This window comes from Myxine glutinosa, chromosome 4, assembly GCF_964187855.1.
Source record: "Myxine glutinosa chromosome 4, kmMyxGlut1.1, whole genome shotgun sequence".
NCBI lineage: Eukaryota > Metazoa > Chordata > Myxini > Myxiniformes > Myxinidae > Myxine > Myxine glutinosa.
Window position 1 is genome coordinate 130126425 of NC_136264.1, and position 20069 is coordinate 130146493.

Consider the following 20069-nt stretch of genomic DNA (forward strand, 5'->3'; position numbering starts at 1 on the left):
CGGTGTATGACTGACCATGCCGCGATTTAAAAAAAATATATCTCGGCAATTTCCCGTGTGTGGCGACACGTGAACGAAGCTATGCTCCTCTCTCCACATTATTGTGACGACGTATAAATTAAATATTTCATCGTGACGATTGTCATCAAATGGACGAATTTTTAATATATCTCGGCATTTTCCCGTCTGTTATTTCAGGCGGTGTATGACTGACCATGCCGCGATTTAAAAAAAAAAAATCTCGGCAATTTCCCGTATGTGGCGACACGTGAACGAAGCTATGCTCCTCTCTCCACATTATTGTGACGACGTATAAATTAAATATTTCATCGTGACGATTGTCATCAAATGGACGAATTTTTAATATATCTTGGCATTTTCCCATCTGTTATTTCGGGCGGTGTATGACTGACCATGCCACGATTTAAACAAAATATATATATATCTCGGCATTTTCCCGTCTCTTATTTCGGGCGGTGTATGACTGACCATACCGCGATTTAAAAAATATATATCTCAATGGACTTGAAGTTACAGGCCTTTGAGAATTCATTTCGTTCTATAAAGGGCAACTTTCATCAGATTTTCTTCCCGTTTTTTTTCAACCGAGTCTAAAACTATGTTAGCGACTGTGAAAAATGAAATGATATATCGAATTTGATTTGAAATAAAACTGTGTGAGAGAGGAAGACACCACGGGCCTACAAAACAGGCCTCAAAGCTATGCGAGTTAATAAAATGGTGGATATTTGTTTATATGAAGGCTCTCCCAGAATGGGTGGAGCTATGGTTCCCAGAATGGGTGGAGCTTTGAGGTTTTGTCTTCTCTGCAAGAACAAGAACAAGAAGAAGAACAACAACAACAACAGCAGAGGGCACTCTATGAGCAGCGTCTGCGACGCGGCTAATAAAAATAAAACTTTGGATCGGATTATGAGAATCTCAGAAGAATGTTCGATGGTAAACTTCCCAGTGGAGAGGAGTGGTAACCTTCCCAGTGTCTGTTTTTCCGTTCAGCATACGTTACTAATGATCCTCATCTTCACCGTCGCTAGTTTTTGTCTCAGAAGAGCTTCTTCACGAGAAGAACTAGCAACTGCTGGGACAGCATCAGTGCATGCACACAATATACTCGTGCGTACGCAATAAGCAGACATACACATCACCTTCACTCCGTAGATTACTGCATCAAGCCGAATGCGAGCCGTGCTGAAGCGGCGATCTAGTGCTGCAGACATTTTCAAGAGAGTGGCCCATTTCATGTAGTACCACAGGTCGCTGCCAGACAACAACAAACAACCATAATTTCCCTACGCACATATTACTGATGCATTATGAAAGTAAGTACAGTAGAAAGTTTGAATGGAAATACCATGTAATTCACTGTAATTGCTGTCAGACATTAATATATATATTTTTTTTTGATCTTCAGGCTGGATATTTACTAACTATGCCACCGAAGGTGGATGGATGTTATGTTTTCACCCCTGTCTGTTTGTTTGTCTGTGTCAGTCTGTCTGTCTGTCTGTCTGCCTGTCTGTTTGTCTGTCTGTTTGTCTGCCTGCCTGTTTGTATGTCTGTTTGTCTGCCTGCCTGTTTGTTACTTGGCAAACAAAAAAAAAAAAAATTTGCAAGTATGTTGCTCACTCCGGTTTGTGTGTTGTGTGTGTGTGTTTGTTTGTCTGTCCGCTCACTTATACTTGCCTACAGGACACAATTTTAAACCAATCTTCACGAAACTTTACCAAATGGTAGAGTTCGTGGTCCGACAAAATCCTATATATATTTGGGGTCAAAAGGTCAACATAGGCCAAAGGTCAACAACCATTTCAAATTTTTTAAATCCTAAATTTTCATCCGATTGACTTGAAATTTGAATAGAATTTACATATCGGCAAACTGAATTCAACCACCAACTATTTTTGAAATCAGCATAGGCCAAAAGGTCAACATAGGCTAAAGGTCAACAACAATTACAAATTTCTAAAATCCTCAATTTTCATCTGATTGACAAATTTGAAGACGATTTGCATGTCAGGTCACTGAATTCAACCACTAATTATTTTTGAAGTCAAAAGGATGTTCTCCTGAGTGCCATTCTACTTTGTTCTGTTTTGCCAAATGTCGCTCTATGAGTGATTTTTCATCTGTCTGTCTGTCTGTCTACCTGCCTGCCTGTTTGTCTGTCTGCCTGCCTGTTTGTCTGTCTGCCTGCCTGTTTGTCTGTCTGCCTGTCTGTCTGCCTGTTTGTCTGTCTGCCTGTCTGCCTTCCTGCCTGTTTGTCTGTCTGTCTGCCTGTTTGTCTGTCTGTCTGTCTGTCTGTTTGTCTGTTTCTTTGTGAACAGGATATCTGACAAGGGTACAGGATATCTGTGAACAGGATACCTTGATCATGTGACGAGGACAAAATGACTAGTTTTGGTAAAGATCCGGATCTGGGTCTGAGAATAATTTTTTAAGTGATTCCTCACCATTAAAAGATAGTGAAAAATCGTTATATAGTTTAGGAGTCGCGGAAGGCGAGAGAACGAGGCCATTTCATAGGGTTCGAAGCTCGTTTATTCGTACAGAAATCTCCAGCACTCTCCCCGCGAACGGAAGTCGTACCGCTTTTATAAAGCCAAAACCCTCTTCGGAGGGCGTGGCTCCGACAACCGCGCATGCGTCACGTCCAACAAACCAAAAGCCCCACAGGCCCGTGCACGTGGATTATGACCAAACATAAGGTAACCGTCACATGCGAATAAGTTAACCGCGACATGCGAATAAGTTAACCGCGACATGCGAATAAGGTAACCGCTACATGCGCCCCCCCAGAATGCACTCCCACGGGCATGTACGTAGTTCGCAGGCGCACTCAGCAGTGCCGAGAAGGCTCGAGCAGTGCTCGTCCTTGGTACACGCGAAAAAACGCCGCCATGGGGTTGAGCCGACCGAGGGGCTGGTCAAGGCCTCGGGGGAGGCTGCCGAGGTTCCTTGCGGGCCTCCCGAGGTTGCAGTTCGCGGGCGCGCTCGGCAGTGCCGAGAAGGCTCGAGCAGTGCTCGGCCTCAGTGCGCGCGAAAAGGGGTTGAGCCAACCGAGGGGCTGGTCAAGGCCTCGGGGGAGGCTGCCGAGGTTCCTCGCGGGCCTCCCGAGGATGCAGAGTAGGAGTAGTAGTTGCGCGAGTTGCAGCTTTCGACATGCGAGCTGTAGCTGTAGTTGTAGAGTTTTCGCGAGTTGTGAGCAGCAGTGCGCGCGAAGGTAACGAAGCAGCCGTGCCGCCAACGTCAGTGCGCGCGCAAGAGATGAGCAGCAGTGCCACCCACATCTCGTAACTGCGTTCTTTCGGAGGGTCCTGGAGCAGGCTCGCCCCTCTGGTCATAGAGGAGGAGCCGAGCGCGGTGCGCGAACCACATGGCCGCTCGTCGTTTCCAAAACTCCGGCAGTTCGATCGAAACTGCGTTCGAAACCACGCCCGCATCCGTTCGGGAGAAGCCGGGGTCACCAGTTTAGGTGGCTTCCCTGGCCAGGGTGCGCTTGCCGTGTTTGTTTGCAGCCCCCGAATCCGTTCGGGGGCAGCCGGGGTCACCAGTTTAGGAGTCGCGGAAGGCAAGAGAACGAGGCCATTTCGTAGGGTTCGAAGCTCGTTTATTCGTACAGAAATCTCCAGCACTCTCCCCGCGAACGGAAGTCGTACCGCTTTTATAAAGCCAAAACCCTCTTCAGAGGGCGTGGCTCCGACAACCGCGCGTGCGTCACGTCCAACAAACCAAAAGCCCCACAGGCCCGTGCACGTGGATTATGACCAAACATAAGGTAACCGTCACATGCGAATAAGTTAAGCGCGACATGCGAATAAGTTAACAGCGACATGCGAATAAGGTAACCGCTACAATAGCACGATATCACAAAAGGTTGTGGACGGATTCGGACGAAACTTGGTGGACAGGTTGGGTGTATGACAAGGAAGAATTGGTTCGACTTTGGTGAAAATTCCAATCCAGATCCGAATCAGAGAATTTTCAAGTGATTCTTCACCATTGAGCGATAGGGCTCAAACGGATATATGGCACGATAGTGACGGTATCTCAAAAGTTATGGACGGATTCCGATGTAACTTGGTGGACAGGGTGGGTGTGTGACAAGGATAAATCGATTCCATTTTGATGAAGATCTGAAACTGGATCTGCAAAGGAGAAATTTAAAATTTTGTAAGTGATTCTTCACCATTGAGTCATCGGGCCAAAAACGATATTAGCACGATATCTCAAAACATTGTGGGTGGATTATGATAAAACTGGGTGGATTATGATAAAACTGGGTGGATTATGATAAAACTGGGTGGATTATGATAAAACTAGGAGGATGAGTTGGATGGGTGACAAGAACAAGCAGATTCGATTTTGGTTCAGGTCCAAATCCAGATCTGGCCTATCAGTGGGATACAAAATGTAAACTGTTCAGCCTCCCGGAGGTATGCTCTCGACCAAGTGCCATTCTAGTTATGTATACAAAATATGGCAGGATTCTCAAACCATCTACAAACTGAATGTCCTCCCCTCTCCCTAACTTCCCTCCCCTCATTTATTCCCAGGTACATAAATGTCCTCTCTCTTCTCTCCCAATTCCTCTAACACTTCTCTACCCTCCTTTTCTCTTCCATCATCCTCCCTTTTATTTTTCTCAATTTTATTTTTCTACATCTCGTAATACCAAGCCCCCCCCCCCTCTCCCTCTGCCCTCAGCCCCCTGTATAATGTGGCCTATTACTGTACTTTCCTAATATCACATTAATGGCACTTCATGAAACACCATACACATTCCGCAGGAAGGAAGACAATTATTCCCATCATAGAAGGTATGATTTAACATGGCTCAAATAAGCAATACTCGTGGAAATGGTTGGAGTCGACAGGCTTGTGGACGTGATATAAACGGGCAGTACTGGGGATAAAAGGATACACAGATATGAAAGTTGACAATGAAGGAAAATATCAAAGGAGTAAAGGTCATTAAAAATGAAATTCCAAGCCAAAACGAAATAATAATGTCGCAAAAGATGATATTTTCATCTAGGAAATAATAAAGTTGCAAAATATATATTTTATTTTGAATAATTAAATATAGTAAGCGTGGAAGTACAGGTGTTTTTTTATTTCCAATTAGCAAATTGTGTTCATGCTTTGCCTCCTGATGTCGCACATATGAACCATTCCCACTGGGGTGAGCCGCTAGTTTCTACACTCTACACATCAAGTTACTTGCTCAAAAGGATTCATATTTGAGCCTACAGTGTGCAAAGAAAATTTTATTTTTAATGCTTGAGGATCACATTGTAATAACATGCAAGCCGATAACCAAGCACAGTGGCTTTAATATCCAGGTGGAGTCACAACTCAAGGTAGTTTATGATCCGTCCGCCTTCCTGGCGATGCGGGTGCCAACTAAATGAGTCTCCAGTTCTCAATCCTCCCATACTGTCAACCAGGCAACTCGTAACGGTGGAAGCGCTCAGCTGATGGCATAAGCTGGTGCAGGAAGCGCACCCAGACACACCCTCCCCTTCCCCTGTGAATCACGTTATAGCCTTAACTCTTTAAATGCAACAAAAACCTCTAATACGTGGAGCCGCTCACCCACAGAATTACCCTTCACACTGCTCACTGCCACCACCTCCACTAAACTATTTCATTTATTACATATGATCTTAACCATTTAAAGACCTGAACAAATGCAAACACAACAGAAACCTTTTGAAATAGGATATAATTTCGTCTGACTGACCTGGTCTGATTTTGGTCTTTAAAGTTGACATGCACCGATTACACCCGTCCCAAAGATTACACCTTGCTTGAAAATGAGTAACAGCACTTCTAGGCATTCTTTTATAGCCAACTAGCTGAAGTACCTGGCGTTGCCTGGGGAAATTCAATGAAATATGTAAAGTATTTAAATATTTCCTGCATGACAATCACAAAACATATCACTCGATCACTCCCGGGAAAAAAATAATCAAGCAGTGTATAAGCAACATACTCACTTCAAGGCCTGAACACAGAGGTGTTATAATAAACCAGTGTAAAGCAATCAGATGCACATGTAAACACTATGATATTTAAATTTGTATTGTTGACAACAAATCACGATAGACAACCTCAACATACGATCTTCACAATACATATTAATCAATCACTCCCTGGAAAAAAATGCAGGCAGTGTATAAGCACAAGACCCGATCGAGGTATGAAGGCCAATTATCTGATATTAATTTATTTTTAATTATTCTATTCTTTATCCAAAAATAGCCATCGACTTTCCTCTGGATGAAAAAGGACGCCATGCAAAGTCTGGTTGCACCGGTTTCTGTAGGGTCCGAATGCATAAATGAACAAACACGCAAACAAACTTTCTTCTTCATATATTCGATTGTTGCTTGGACAGAGTCACCTTGAATTCGCTTCGAAGAAGGCTAGTCATCCAGAAATTATATTAAATTCATTCCAGGATAATGTAGCGGTTACCGGAAGCATGACACAATCACCTTGCACCGGCCGAAGACGTAACCGGTGGGCGGTTACTTGCCCAGACTCGCCCGGACGTGTCCGGACTTGCCTTGCCCGGGCGGACTCTCGATTTGCATACCACGCCACGTAGAGAGGCGTGGCTGACTTATTTGCATACCACGCCCCGCCTGAGAGGCGTGGCTTTTGTCTGGTGAACTTTTGATATAAATTGCCGCCCGTGTTAACGGGCTATTCAGTGCTTTTGAGTTCGTTCGAGTTGAGCTAGAATAAATAGCTCAGTGAAACTTCGTTCCTGGTGTCGTCCATTTTGTCCGGCTTTATCGTGCGAGCATATCTCCACAATTGGTGACCCCTTTTCAAAAACATGGTGATGGAGTCATCTGTAGCTTTGAAGCTCCTGGCTTTTGGGAATCGCACGCAGCCATCTGGTTCGCCCAAGCGGATTCTCAATTCGCCCTGCGGAACATTACGGAGGACACGACGCGCTACCACCATGTGGTCTCCGCGCTCAACGCCTCCACTGCTGCCCGGGTCCTGAGCTTCCTACAGAACCCGCCGAACGCCGACAAATACGGCGTGCTCAAAGGCCTACTCCTCGGTGCGTTTGGACTCACGGAGACCGAACGCGCGCGACAACTGCTCGGCCTCCCAGAGCTGGGTGAGGCCCGTCCATCCGAACGCATGGACCACATGCTTGCTCTACTCGGTGACCACAGCCCGGATTTCCTCTTCCGCGAGCTGTTCCTCCGGCAGCTACCCGGGCAGGTATGATTAGCTTTGGCTAATTCGCCCATCACGGACCCTCGCACCCTGGCCAAGGAGGCCGATAAATTTTTCTCGGCCAGGCGACACGTCGGAGCGGCCACCTGGAACCCTGGGCCGACCGAGGCAACGCCCGCGCCACGACCGGTGCCACCACCGGCCGAGTTAGCGCCACTGGCGGCAGCGGCCGCCGCGACGCCCCGTCGACCGCACCCGACGCGACCGCCAGAGCCTCCACCAGAGAGGACCATGTGCTATTACCATGCCAGGATCGGGCAAAAGGCCAGAATATGCCGCTCACCGTGCACTTTCGGCAGGTCGGGAAACGACCAGGCCGGCGCTCGCTGCCTGCCATGAGCGTCGGCCATTCAGGTAGCCTTCTGTTTATTACGGACACAGCGTCCGGGCGGCGTTTTTTGTGCGACACCGGCGCTCAGCTGAGCGTGATACCCGCCTCAGTGCAGGACAAACAGGCCGCACTTTGCGGCCCCGCCTTGGTCGCCGTAAACGGCTCCTCCATCCGCACCTTCGGTTCGCGCAGCGTCGCATTCTGCTTCGGGGACCAGTGCTTCAGGTGGGACTTCATCACGGCGAACGTGCCCATTGCCTTGCTGGGTGCAGATTTTCTGTGCGCGCATGGGCTTTTGATGGACGTCAAATGGCGTCGGCTCATCAACGCGGAGACCTTCAGCTTGCTCGCTTGCTCATTGAGCGGCTCCGCACCAACCAAGCTAGCCTGCGCGCTCCCAGCCGCGGACGATTTCACCTGCCTGCTCGCCGAGTTTCCCGCCCTCACGCAGCCGACGTTTTTGGCCGTCGCCGTCAAACACGGCGTCGAACACCACATCCCGACCACAGGTCCACCGGTCTACGACAGGGCTCGTCGCCTCGACCCGACCAAACTCGCCGTGGCGAAGGCGGAATTCTACGCGCTGGAGCGATTGGGCATTGTGCGGCGCTCGAATAGCGCGTGGGCCTCGCCCCTGCACATCGTGCCCAAACTGGGTGGCGGATGGCGACCATGCGGCAATTACCGCCACCTCAACGATGCCACCACCCCCGACCGGTACCCGATACCACACATACAGGACTTTTCCGCCCGTTTGGCGGGGCGGGTGATCTTTTCCAAGGTCGACCTCATTCGGGGCTACCACCAGGTACCCGTCCGGCCGGCCGACGTGCCGAAGACGGCGGTAATTACACCTTTTGGCCTCTTCGAGTTCCTTCGCATGCCGTTCGCCCATAAGAACGCGGCCCAGGCCTTCCAGCGGCTGATGCACAGCGTGCTGCGCGACCTCACCTTCCTTTTCGTCTACTTGGACGACATTCTCGTCGCCAGCACTTCCTGGGCGGAGCACCTCATCCACCTGCACACGCTTTTTGAGCGCCTCGGCCAGCACGGCCTCATCATCAACCTGGCGAAATGCCAGTTTGGCGTAACGGCCGTCGACTTCCTGGGGCACCGCATCATGAAGCGCGGGGCCGTCCCACTGCCTACCAAGGTGGAGGCAGTCACAAGTTTCCCGTGCCCCCGCTCCATCAAGGCCCTACAGGAATTTTTGGGGATGGTAAATTTCTACCACCGGTTCGTGCCTCGCGCCGTCCAACTCATGCGCCCCCTGTACGAAGCCCTCCGGGGCAAGCCGGCCAAGCACCACATCGCCTGGACCAAAGAGATGGACGAGGCATTCACGGGCGCTAAGCTGGCCCTCGCCAACGCGACCATGCTGGTGCACCCGGCGCTCGACGCACCCATCGCCCTCACCACGGACGCTTCCGACTACACGGTGGGTGCCGTGCATGAACAGTGGGTGAACTGGGCTTGGCAACCACTGGCCTTCTTCAGCCAGCAGCTTCGCCCTAACGAGCGCAAGTATAGCGCTTTCGACCGCGAGCTCCTCGGCCTTTGGCTGGCCGTTCGCCACTTCCGCCATCTTTTAGAGGGCCGCCCGTTCACGGCGTTTGTGGACCACAAACCCCTGGTCTTCGCCATGGCCAAGGTTGCAGAGCCGTGGTCGGCCCGCCAGCATCGCCACATCTCCGCCGTGTCCGAATTTACGACGGACATCCGGCACGTCACGGGCAAGGACAACGCTGTGGCCGATTGCCTCTCCCAGTCCGGTGCGAACGCCGTCCACCTCGGTGTGGACTTCGCCCGCATGGCGGCCGACCAGACCGCCAACCCCACGGTGCAAGCCCTCCGGACAGTGGACACAGGCCTGCGGTTGGCCGACGTCCCCTTCGAGGACACAGGCACAGTTCTCCTGTGCGACGTTTCCCTGGGCCAACCTCGCCCCATCGTGCCCACCGGATGGCAGCAGCACATTTTTGACACCCTCCACGGCCTTTCCCACCCGGGCCGGAAAGCGTCGCAGAAGCTCGTTGCAGCAAAGTTTGTCTGGCACGGGCTCCGTAAGGACGTCCACGACTGTGCCAACGCCTGTGTCGCCTGCCAGCACGCGAAGGTCCACCGGCACACCCAGGCCCCGTTGGCACCATTTGACATGCCCGCGCGGCGCTTCGACCATGTCAATGTGGACCTGGTGGGACCCCTTCCCTCCTCGGGGGGCTTGACCCACCTCCTCACGATGGTGGACAGGACCACCAGGTGGCCGGAGGCCGTCCCGCTGGCATCAACAACATCCGCCGACGTGGCGCAGACCTTCATTGGCACCTGGATTGCCCGTTTCGGCGCCCCCTCAGACATCTCCTCCGACAGAGGCCCGCAATTCACCTCCGAGCTTTGGGGCGCAGTCGCCCAGGCCTTGGGGGTCAAGCTACACCGCACCACGGCCTACCACCCCCAAGCCAATGGCTTGTGCGAGCGGTTCCACCGCTCGATGAAGGCCGCTCTCAGGGCCAGCCTCCAGGACGACGGTTGGGCCGATAGGCTCCCGTGGGTCCTATTGGGCCTCCGAACGGCCCCTAAAGAGGACCTCCAGGCTTCCACCGCCGAGCTGGTCTACGGCCAGCCACTGTGCATGCCGGGCGAGTTCATCCCTGATGCCACTGGCCCCTGATCCGCGGCTCGCCAACGCTCGGTCCTCCAGGAGGCCACCAGGAGATTTGACCCCATGCCCACGTCCCACCACGGCTGCCCCCAATCCCACATCCCCCCAGCACTTCGCACTGCAGAGTACGTTTTTATCCGGAACGACGCACACCAGGGACCGCTCCGGCCACCGTACGATGGACCTTTCCGGGTCCTGAAGAGGAACCACAAGTCGTTCATCATTGACATCGGCGGCAAACCAGACCGCATCTCCATGGACCGCCTCAAGCCGGCCCATTTGGACCTCGACCAACCTCCACGGTTGGCCCTTCCTCCACGACGGGACCGTCCCCCGTCAACCAAGCCCCCCGCCCGACCATCCACCGCCACGCCACCTTCCACCCCCACACGAATCGCCAGGGGTCGTTTCGGCCGTGTCATCAAGACCCCCCTCAAACTGACTCTCCCGGTGCAAGTTAATTCTGGGGGGGGTGCATGTAGCGGTTACCGGAAGCATGACACAATCACCTTGCACCGGCCGATGATGTAACCGGCGGGCGGTTACTTGCCCGGACGTGTCCGGACTTGCCTTGCCCGGGCAGACTCTCGATTTGCATACCACGCCCCGTTGAGAGGCGTGGCTGACTTATTTGCATACCACGCCCCGCCTGAGAGGCGTGGCTTTTGTGTGGTGAACTTTTGATATAAATTGCCGCCCGTGTTAACGGGCTATTCAGTGCTTTTGAGTTCTTTCGAGTTGAGCTAGAATAAATAGCTCAGTGAAACTTCGTTCCTGGTGTCGTCCATTTTGTCCGGCTTTATCGTGTGAGCATAGCTCCACAATACAATATCAGATATGCTTAGCGGTTAGGGTGCCGGCTTGGGATCCTAGGATCCTGGGTTCGAAATCCCGGTCGATCGCTGAATTAACGCCAGGGGGGTTGACTCAACCTGTCATCCTTCCGAGGTCGGCAAATTGAGTACCAGTTCACTGTGTGTCACAAGAGGCGACCAACAGGGTTGGTGGCAGGCAGGGCATCCGGCCAAACAACATTGCTTGAAAAAGGGGACCATGGTGCCCGAAAAAGGCCAACCCCTGCTCTGTGCGGAAAATGGCCTCTAAAGGTGGTTCTTTTTTTTGTTATACAATAACAGATACGCTACCAAAGAATGTATGTATTTGGCTTCTAAATATTTATTTGAGCTGCTATAAAAATATGTTCTAAAAATAAAAATGAAAGAAATGCCCAAAAATCTGCTATGCTTCTGCAAGGTTATGTTTTATTGGTCAGATTTTGTATTTTTGCCTCTTGTACCTGGCATTTTTACCATTGTCAAACAATACTGCGTCTTGCATCCTTGACTGAGAGTTAACTGCCATTATAGAGTTGTATATCTGTTTGTTTGGGGTATTTTTGCTAGTTTGTGTTTATCACTAAGCCAGAGTGTTCCTGATAGATTGTTTTGTTGATTTTTCCATCTTCGTCTCTGCTTTTAACGCTTCATCTCCGGTTTCAACACTTGGCCTTTGCAGCAAAGCTGTTCATTTTTAATATCGTGGATATATATTGTGTCCACCATTGTGTTGTAGTATGTTCATACATTTGCCCTAACCTCTTCCTGGATTTCTGGTGTTGGCTTAGCGGTTAGGGTGCCGGCTTGGGATCCTAGGATCCTGGGTTCGAATCCCGGCCAATCGATGAATTAACACCAGGGGGGTTGACTCAGCCTGTCATTCCTTCCGAGGTTGGCAAATTGAGTACCAGCTCACTGGTAATTCCCTGTGTGTCACAAGAGGTGACTAACAAGGTTGGTGGCAGGAAGGGCATCCGGCCGTCAAACATTGCTTCAAAAAGGGGACCACGGTGCCCAAAAAAAGCCCAACCCCCGCTCTGTGGGGAAAATGGCCTCTAAAGGCGGTTCCATGTGGTTCGTTCTTACCCTCCCTCTATCTTTGTTTTTGGCTTAGCTTCCTCTCACATGTCTTCTCTTGCCCAATCAACTATCATCCACCCAACCTGTTCCACACCTTCTCCACGTTATCCTCTCATACCTACTGCATTCTTGACTCTGTATTTCACACTGCAAAAGGTATAAAGTTCTGTTCTGCCCAGTCTTTGAAGAAAATTCCGCAACACCCCCGATTCCTTATCAGTGAAAGGTCCAGACGTTATCAGTCCCATGCTCCCAGAATCATGCCATGCTGCTCTTGATTTCCTTTATCTGCACTCTTCAGCCTGGATTCTTTGACCACCTCCCATGTGCCAAGTCCACTAACATCACTCACATTCACAAAAGGGTGAAAAAACAGATCCTCTCGATGACAAATCAGTAAGTTTACTTCCAATTATGAGAAATGGCATGGAATCCATCATTGCTGCTGACACCAAGTCTTTCCTTGTTTGAAATAGTCTGATCAGTTTGGCTTCTGCCAAGATCATTCCACCTTGGACATGCTGCTTCTTCTGTTTCAGCAATTGATGTATGCCCTCAATCTCAAACACGAGGTCATGGCTACCTCACTGAAGACCTCACATATTTTGATTATCTCAAGCAACACATCCTGATTTCCAAACTGTCAGGGAATGCTAACCTGAGATCCCTTATAGATTTGCTATCAGACGTCCTGTGCACCTGCAAGCAATGGCTTTCTTTGGATGGAGATCTATACTACTAAACTGTACCTCTTGAGGCCAGTGTCCATTAAGATAGTGTTCTGGAACCAATTCTGTTCGTGATATTGTGTTATTGATGCATCGACACATCTTCATTACTGGAAGATTCATTGCATAAATTTGCAGATGACTCCAGTGTGCTGGATAGTTCTGCACTCTCCCCCAGGCTGAGTCCCCCAGCAACCCTCGCTGAAAATATTGAGAAAATAAGCAACTCGTCAAACCTGGAATAGGTATTTTAGTGAAAGAAAGACCCATATTCTTAATGACCCTCCAAATAAGGACAAGCAAGCAAACACCATAATTTATTTCTGTTGTCAGCCTTGGAGGAATACTTTGTCTGGAGTTCCTGAGCCTCACAATTAGTTCAAACCATTTTTGGTTAGACCATAGAAGCTGAGAAGGTGAATCACCTTGCATCTCCAAGCGAGCCTTCAAATCCAGTCACTGCCTTGAAATTATATTCAGGGCCTAGTCCTTTCTTTGCTAGCAACAGTTTATAACAATGTACAAAAAAAATTACAAGGTCTTTGCAAGATACACTACATGACCAAAATTAAGTGGACACCCAAACATCAAACATCTCATTCCAAAATCATGGGCATTAATATGGAGTTGCTCCCCCCTTTGCTGCTATAACAGCCTCCACTCTTCTGGGAAGTCTTTCCACTAGATGTTGGAACATTGCTGCGGGGATTTGCTTCCATCCAGCCACAAGAGCATTTGTGAGGTCTGGCACTGATGTTGGGCGATTCGGCCTGGCTCGCAGTCTGCATTCCAATTCATCCCAGAGGTGTTCGATGTGGTTGAGGTCAAGGATCTGTGCAGGCCAGTCAAGTTCTTCCACACCGATCTCAACAAACCATTTCTGTATGGACATCGCTTTGTGCATGGGGGCATTGTCAGGCTGAAACAGGAAAGGGCCTTCCTCAAACTGTTGCCACAAAGTTGGAAGCACACAATAGTCTCGATCTAGATTGTCATGGTTTGCTCTGGCATTAAGATTTCCATTCACTGGAACTAAGGGGCCGAGCCCGAACCATGAAAAACAGCCCCAGACCATTATTCCTCCTCCACCAAACTTTAAAGTTGGCACTATGCGCATTCGGGCAGGTAGCCTTCTCCTGGCATCCGCCCAACTCAGATTCGTCTGTCGGACTGCCAGATGGTGAAGCGTGATTCATCACTCCAGAGAATGTGCTTCCACTGTTCCAGAGTCCAATGGTGGCGAGCTTTACACCACTGCAGCCGACGCCTGGCATTGCGCATGGTGATCTTAGGCTTGTGTGCGGCTGCTCGGCCATGGAAACCCATGTCATGAAGCTCCTGACGAACAGTTGCTGTGCCGACATTGCTTCCAGAGGCAGTTTGGAACTCGGTAGTGAGTGTCCCTTCTCCCCACCCCCACCCCTACCCCCAGCCCTCTCCATTCCACAAATCTACCGACGTCCCTGTTCTCTACTGTTGTTGTGTTTGTGTGCTTCCCTCTCTCTCCCCCTCTTGTCTCCCGCTCCCTCTATTATATGTTTATGTGTGTTTCTGGTGTTATGTGTTTTATGTGTTAGTTCTTACATGAGCCTCGACTTTGTATACAATAAATAAATAAATAAATAAATAAAATTAAAGCCTTCATCTTGAGTCTCAATAATTATGTCTCACTACCGTAGACTTGTGCTACTATGTCTCATCTTGTCCCGTTGAGGCTGTGGAATCTGAAGTCCTCTGTTTCATTGAATCTCATGTCCGAAAGCCGAGTCTCAGGTCTACTTTTTGCTTACAGTACACAGATTGGTGGTCTTGCAAAACAGTTTTACTGGCTCTATTTTGATCTTTCTCCTTTGCTCTCAACTCTCTGCTCAAGTTCTGCACCTCTAGCATACATGGGTATTGTCAAAACCCCCTTAGTTGTTACCTTTCCCAAGTTTAAACAACACTGATCACCTGCATTCTTTCATACCATTATTATCTTGCCTGTGGAACTGTCTTCTTGGGTCCGTAGTCTCGAGCTCTCTCCAACATGATTTCAAGTCTGCTCCCCACTGCCATCTCAAAGCCTATCCCATTTTCACCAACGAATGTTAGCACACCCGCTGAGACCTTGTTCTCACCCTTCTCCAACAATTCTTCTCTTTGTATTGTGGAGCATCAGGTTTTGTCTTACCACACACTTTCCCCTTGGCCTCATTTTGTCTGTTGATATTCATTGCCCCTGCAATTCTGCTCTTCTGTGAGCCTCAATCAAAAAAAAATTAAGGTATTAAATTATTTTTTACATTATCAAACAAATTGCTCTTCCTAGCGGCCCATAAAGTTGCTGATGAATAAATTATGTACGATATAGAGTGCTTGAGGCAAATGCAAAAATGCACGCAAGAAAAAAAAAAGAGAAGAGCCCGGACCATGTGCATGTAAAGAGCCTTTGAGATAACTGCACGATATAATTTTCACATTCTCTAATTTTTAAGGGAATGTATTCACAGCAGGAAGCAGATGGAAATTTATTCAGAAAGCGAAACCCAATGAGTGGATGCCGACAATCTCATAATGATGAACCCATCTGTAATAAGAACATTCAAATTTCATGGAATGCTGCCAAGGATGAAATATGTTTCACTCAACTTGGTGCATGGGACTGTGGCTTTCTCAAGTGATTGAGGAAAATACGTGGTCTTTGCAAGTTCATCAATCTTTTTTCTTGCTTTTCCATCATCAAAATATTACATGTGAAATAGAACGTTTGCTAAATAGAAGTCTGAGCAATGCGAAATTACACTGTGGAATGGGCCCCAAAATGGCTTCTTTGGTGTGGGGAATTGCATGACAGATGAGTATGCAAAACAGTACAGAAGTTTATTTTATAAAGGAAGTAAATGTTGAATCATTTTGGGAATTTCTGAAACATTTTATTAATCAAGCTACAAACTGAGTGGTAATTTATTGAAAATTTACTTTGACAAAAGAAGAATGGGTAATATAAAACAGCTGTAGCATCATTTGTTTAAAACGACACGTCAGCCTAACAACGGGTACGGATAATGAACAAAGGTAATTGTGACTTGTTAAACAAAGAAACACGTTTTATAGATTATATTGATGTTTGTCCATGTCCATACTTATCAAAAATCTTTTCCACCCTTGTAGTCCAAATGAACCCAACCCTCTTATTTACATGCAAGTTATAGTTTCCCCACCCCACTACCCGCTTTCCCCTCCGTCCTTTCTCCCCCCCCCCCCCCCCTCGTGCGTGTGTCTCGTGTGTCTCGCGTGTGTCTCGCGTGTGTGTGTCTGTCTCTCTCTGTCTCTCTCTGTCTCTGTCTCTGTCTCTCTCTCTCTCTCTCTCTCTCTCTCTCTCTGATCATTAATTTCCCTTCCTAGTTTAGTCCCACTGGCCACTGTCAGTTCGTTGCCCTTTACCCTCTCTCACCTCACTCCCATGAGCCTAGATATTGCATAAATATATGAAAATAAGGAACTTGGTTCTTACATGTGACTCATGCTGGCAACAACCTCGTCCAGTTTTTCCAGGTAACTTTTGGAAGTGGTAAGAATTGGCTCATACATTGAAGCATTTGTTGAGGACATCATTGCATTCAGAAGATGTTCCCAGTCAATAACACGAGATGACTTCTGTAAAAAAAAAAAAAGGTAAAAATAGACACGATAGGTAAGAAATTGACATAATGCTTTTTTAAACAGCACATCACATGGTTCATGTAGATAAGGATAGCTTGTTTGATAGTCTGCTCTCCACTGAGCTGTCTGGCCCTGATTAACACCCAATGGAGTCGTATCCAAAGTGTATGGTAGATTTCTGAACCATCTCTCATGCCATTTCCTCTACTCAAGCATTTCTCTCAAATTCTCCCTCCATCACCGACCCCTTCTTTCCTCCATCTCACATCATTGATTGTGCACAAGATTTATAAAATGACAATAAAGTGAATCAAAGTAAAGATGGATGAATGGATGCAATAATACAGCGTTTTGTTGACTGATTATATCATTCTACCCGTTCCCTGACACAGACTAGCTAGCGTTCATGAAGACCAATTTTCCATTATATTGTACGATGGATGGATGCATCACATGAAGATAACGTCATGATTTGTGACAGCTACTGAAACAATAACGCATTTTTTTCAATCCACAAGTTAAGGTTTTGGGCAGAACACAATAAAACTCCAATTAAGGTCCCAAAAACCTTCACACAGTCTCAAGGTAAGAAAGTCAATTTCCTTGGGTTAAGTGGAACAGCACACACAACGAGAGCACTTCATCATTATCATGTAGTTCTTTTTCTTTGATTCTATCTACGTCTCTTGAAAAATTGTGATTACTACTGCTTCTTTTATTGCCTTCAATTATTCCCACTTTTTGTGGGGTCAGCCAGGGAAAGTTGTTGGCCCAAGTCTTTTACAAACCGATTGCCCACGCCTGACACTCGACTGAAGGTAGCTGAAATTTTGAATTTAGCCAGGGTGCAGGAAATGACTCGCCTACTTAATGAAAAGACCGTTGGAACCTCCAACATCAACAAGTGCTGGCAGATGGGTCGTCTGGCTTAATGCCCTTCCGAGGGATGGCACACGCATTGGTGAATCATCCTGCATGTTATAAAACAGGATGTCACTTTATAGCTGGGTTGAGATTTAAATCCAGGCTAGACAGGCAAAGGTGAGTGTGTATACCACTAAGCTATCCTACCAGCCCCCAATCGTTCATTAAATTTTCTGAAAACAATATTGTGTCGAGCAATGTCTTGGGGGAAAAAATATCTTCAAAAGTTAATTAACTAAAAGACTAGTGCATCAAAAAATCTCATAATTTCTCAATCAAACATACAAGTAGAAATACTGAGCTTCAAAATTCACTCACTTAATGCAAAATAAATATTATGCCTTTCCAAAAGCTTAAAAGTAAAACATATCGTGTTTGTCTGAAACTGATGCCTCCATCTGACCCATTCATTTCTTAAGTAGTATAAAATAACAAGTTATTCAACCGAAGCAATCTCGGTCCAACAACAGCTCAGATAACACACAAGATGGAAAGTTATGGTTGCTTTTTGTACTTGCAGATGAAGAAGACTGATTTCTTCAACTTTTCCCTCAGCTTCACTAGTTTTAAGGGAGATGCCAGCAAGTTGCTTCTCCACTTTCAAAATCTGCTCTCCAATTGACCTGTTGTAGCTGGTGTCCAAAAGCATGAACACGTCATGGATGTAAGTTTGGTAAGCTGCAAGAACCTGTGAAAATGACCAGAAACAAATACGTCAGAGGTACTTCTGAAAGTTTGGCATTTAAATAAAAATGATTTTTTTTAAACATTACACAAGAAGGAATTACATAATTTACTGATTTAGAATAGAGCCTTTGTTAATTAAATGGATTAATTTAGAATTGATAAATTAATTTATTGATTATTTTAAATGTAATCATTTATAATTAACTTAGAATTTATTTAGAATGGATGAAGATCCATTATTAACCCATTGGGCTTAGTCCGAAAACGGGGCTTATGGATTGGGTTTCGTCCGCCCGTCTGTCTGTCTGTCTGTCCGTCCATCCGCAACCATATCTCGGAGATGTATTGGCCAATTTTGTTCATACTTGGCACAAAGACAATACGTGAAGGTATACATATGCACATCATCTTGTTTCGTGATGCGATCAAAGATGGTGGATTGGCAGCTATTTTAGTTGTAAAAAAACCCGATGTTGAACACGTCCTCAACTATTTATTCGTTTATTGGATTTATTGATTTATTGGATTTATTAGTTTATTGGATGTACTAGCGTGACTCGGCGCACTCCGCACGCCTCACCACACGTTGTTTCAGAGGGGGTAGGCATCTTTGACCATTTCGGTGTCTTTTGGGTTTCATGGTGTTTTGGGTCTTCAGGGCCATTTGGGTCTTCAGGGTCTTTTGGATCCTCTGGGCCTTTAAGGGTATTTTAGGTCTTTGAGGTGTTTTGGGTCTTCAGGGTCTTTTGGGTCTTTGGTGTCTTCGGGGTCTTCAGGGGCTTTTGGGTCTTAAGGTTATTTTGGTTCTTCTTGGTCTTTAAGGGTCTTTTGGGTCTTTGGGGTATTTTTGGTCTTCGGGGTGTTTTTGGTCTTCGGAGTGTTTTGGGTCTTCAGGATGTTTTGGATCTTCGGGGTGTTTTGGGTCTTCGGGGTGTTTTGGGTCTTAGGGGTGTTTTGGGTCTTTGGGGTGTTTTGGGTCCTCGGGGTGTTTTGGGTCTTCGGGGTGTTTTGGGTCTTCGGGGTGTTTTGGGTCTTCGGGGTGTTTTGGATATTCGGGGGTGTTTTGGGTCTTCGGGGTGTTTTGGGTCTTCGGGGTGTTTTGGGTATTTGGGGTGTTATGGGTCTTCGGGGTGTTTTGGGTCTTCGGGGTGTTTTGGGTCTTCGGGGTGTTTTGGGTCTTCTGTGTGTTTTGGGTCTTTGGGGTGTTTTGGGTCTTCGGGGTGTTTTGGGTCTTCGGGTGTTTTGGGTCTTCGGGGTGTTTTGGGTCTTCGGGGTGTTTTGTGTCTTTGGGGTGTTTTGGGTCTTCGGGGTGTTTTGGGTCTTCGGGGTGTTTTGGGTCTTCGGGGTGTTTTGGGTCTTTGGGGTGTTTTTGGTCTTCGGGGTGTTTTGGGTCTTCGGGGTGTTTTGGGTCTTCAGGGTGTTTTGGGTCTTCGGGATGTTTTCGGTCTTCGGGGTGTTTTGGGTCTTTGGGGTGTTTTGGGTCTTTGGGTATTCAGGGTCTTTTTGAGCCTCAGGGCCTTGAAGGGTATTTTGGGTCTTCAGGGGTCTTGGTGGTCCGAAGGGTCTTGGGGGAATTAAAGGGTCATCAAAGGTCTGAGGGGTCTCAGCAGTCTTAACGCAATTAAGAGGGTTAATTATGAGGGTGGTAATTATATTTGAAGAAGAAGAAGACATTTCCGGCGCATATAAACATACATACATAGCGACATACATAACCATATACGTTTGCTCTATTATAATAAGATTGGTTTACCGATGTTGTTCAAACTTGGCACACAAATAATGAATGATGGCTTACATTTGCATATCGTTATTGTTTCGAGAGCAGATCCAAGATGGCCAACTGGCGGACATTTTGGTACTTAAACGTGTCCTCAAACATTTATTGAACA

General features: G+C 47.5%; 1 protein-coding gene across 2 annotated transcripts in view; it reads right to left on the minus strand.

The window, feature by feature from the left end:
- Positions 1 to 20069, minus strand: part of LOC137425204 (endothelin-converting enzyme 2-like) — a 150956-nt gene that overhangs the window by 92267 nt on the left and 38620 nt on the right. The window contains exons 7-9 of one of the 2 annotated variants that reach the window (XM_068113386.2): positions 18005 to 18178; positions 16418 to 16560; positions 1167 to 1278 (exon numbers count right to left, since the gene is read on the minus strand). In XM_068113386.2, the coding sequence (XP_067969487.2) occupies positions 1167 to 1278; positions 16418 to 16560; positions 18005 to 18178 (429 nt within the window). The remainder of the gene's footprint in view (positions 1 to 1166; positions 1279 to 16417; positions 16561 to 18004; positions 18179 to 20069) is intronic. The other variant, XM_078776402.1, reaches the window with a different exon arrangement.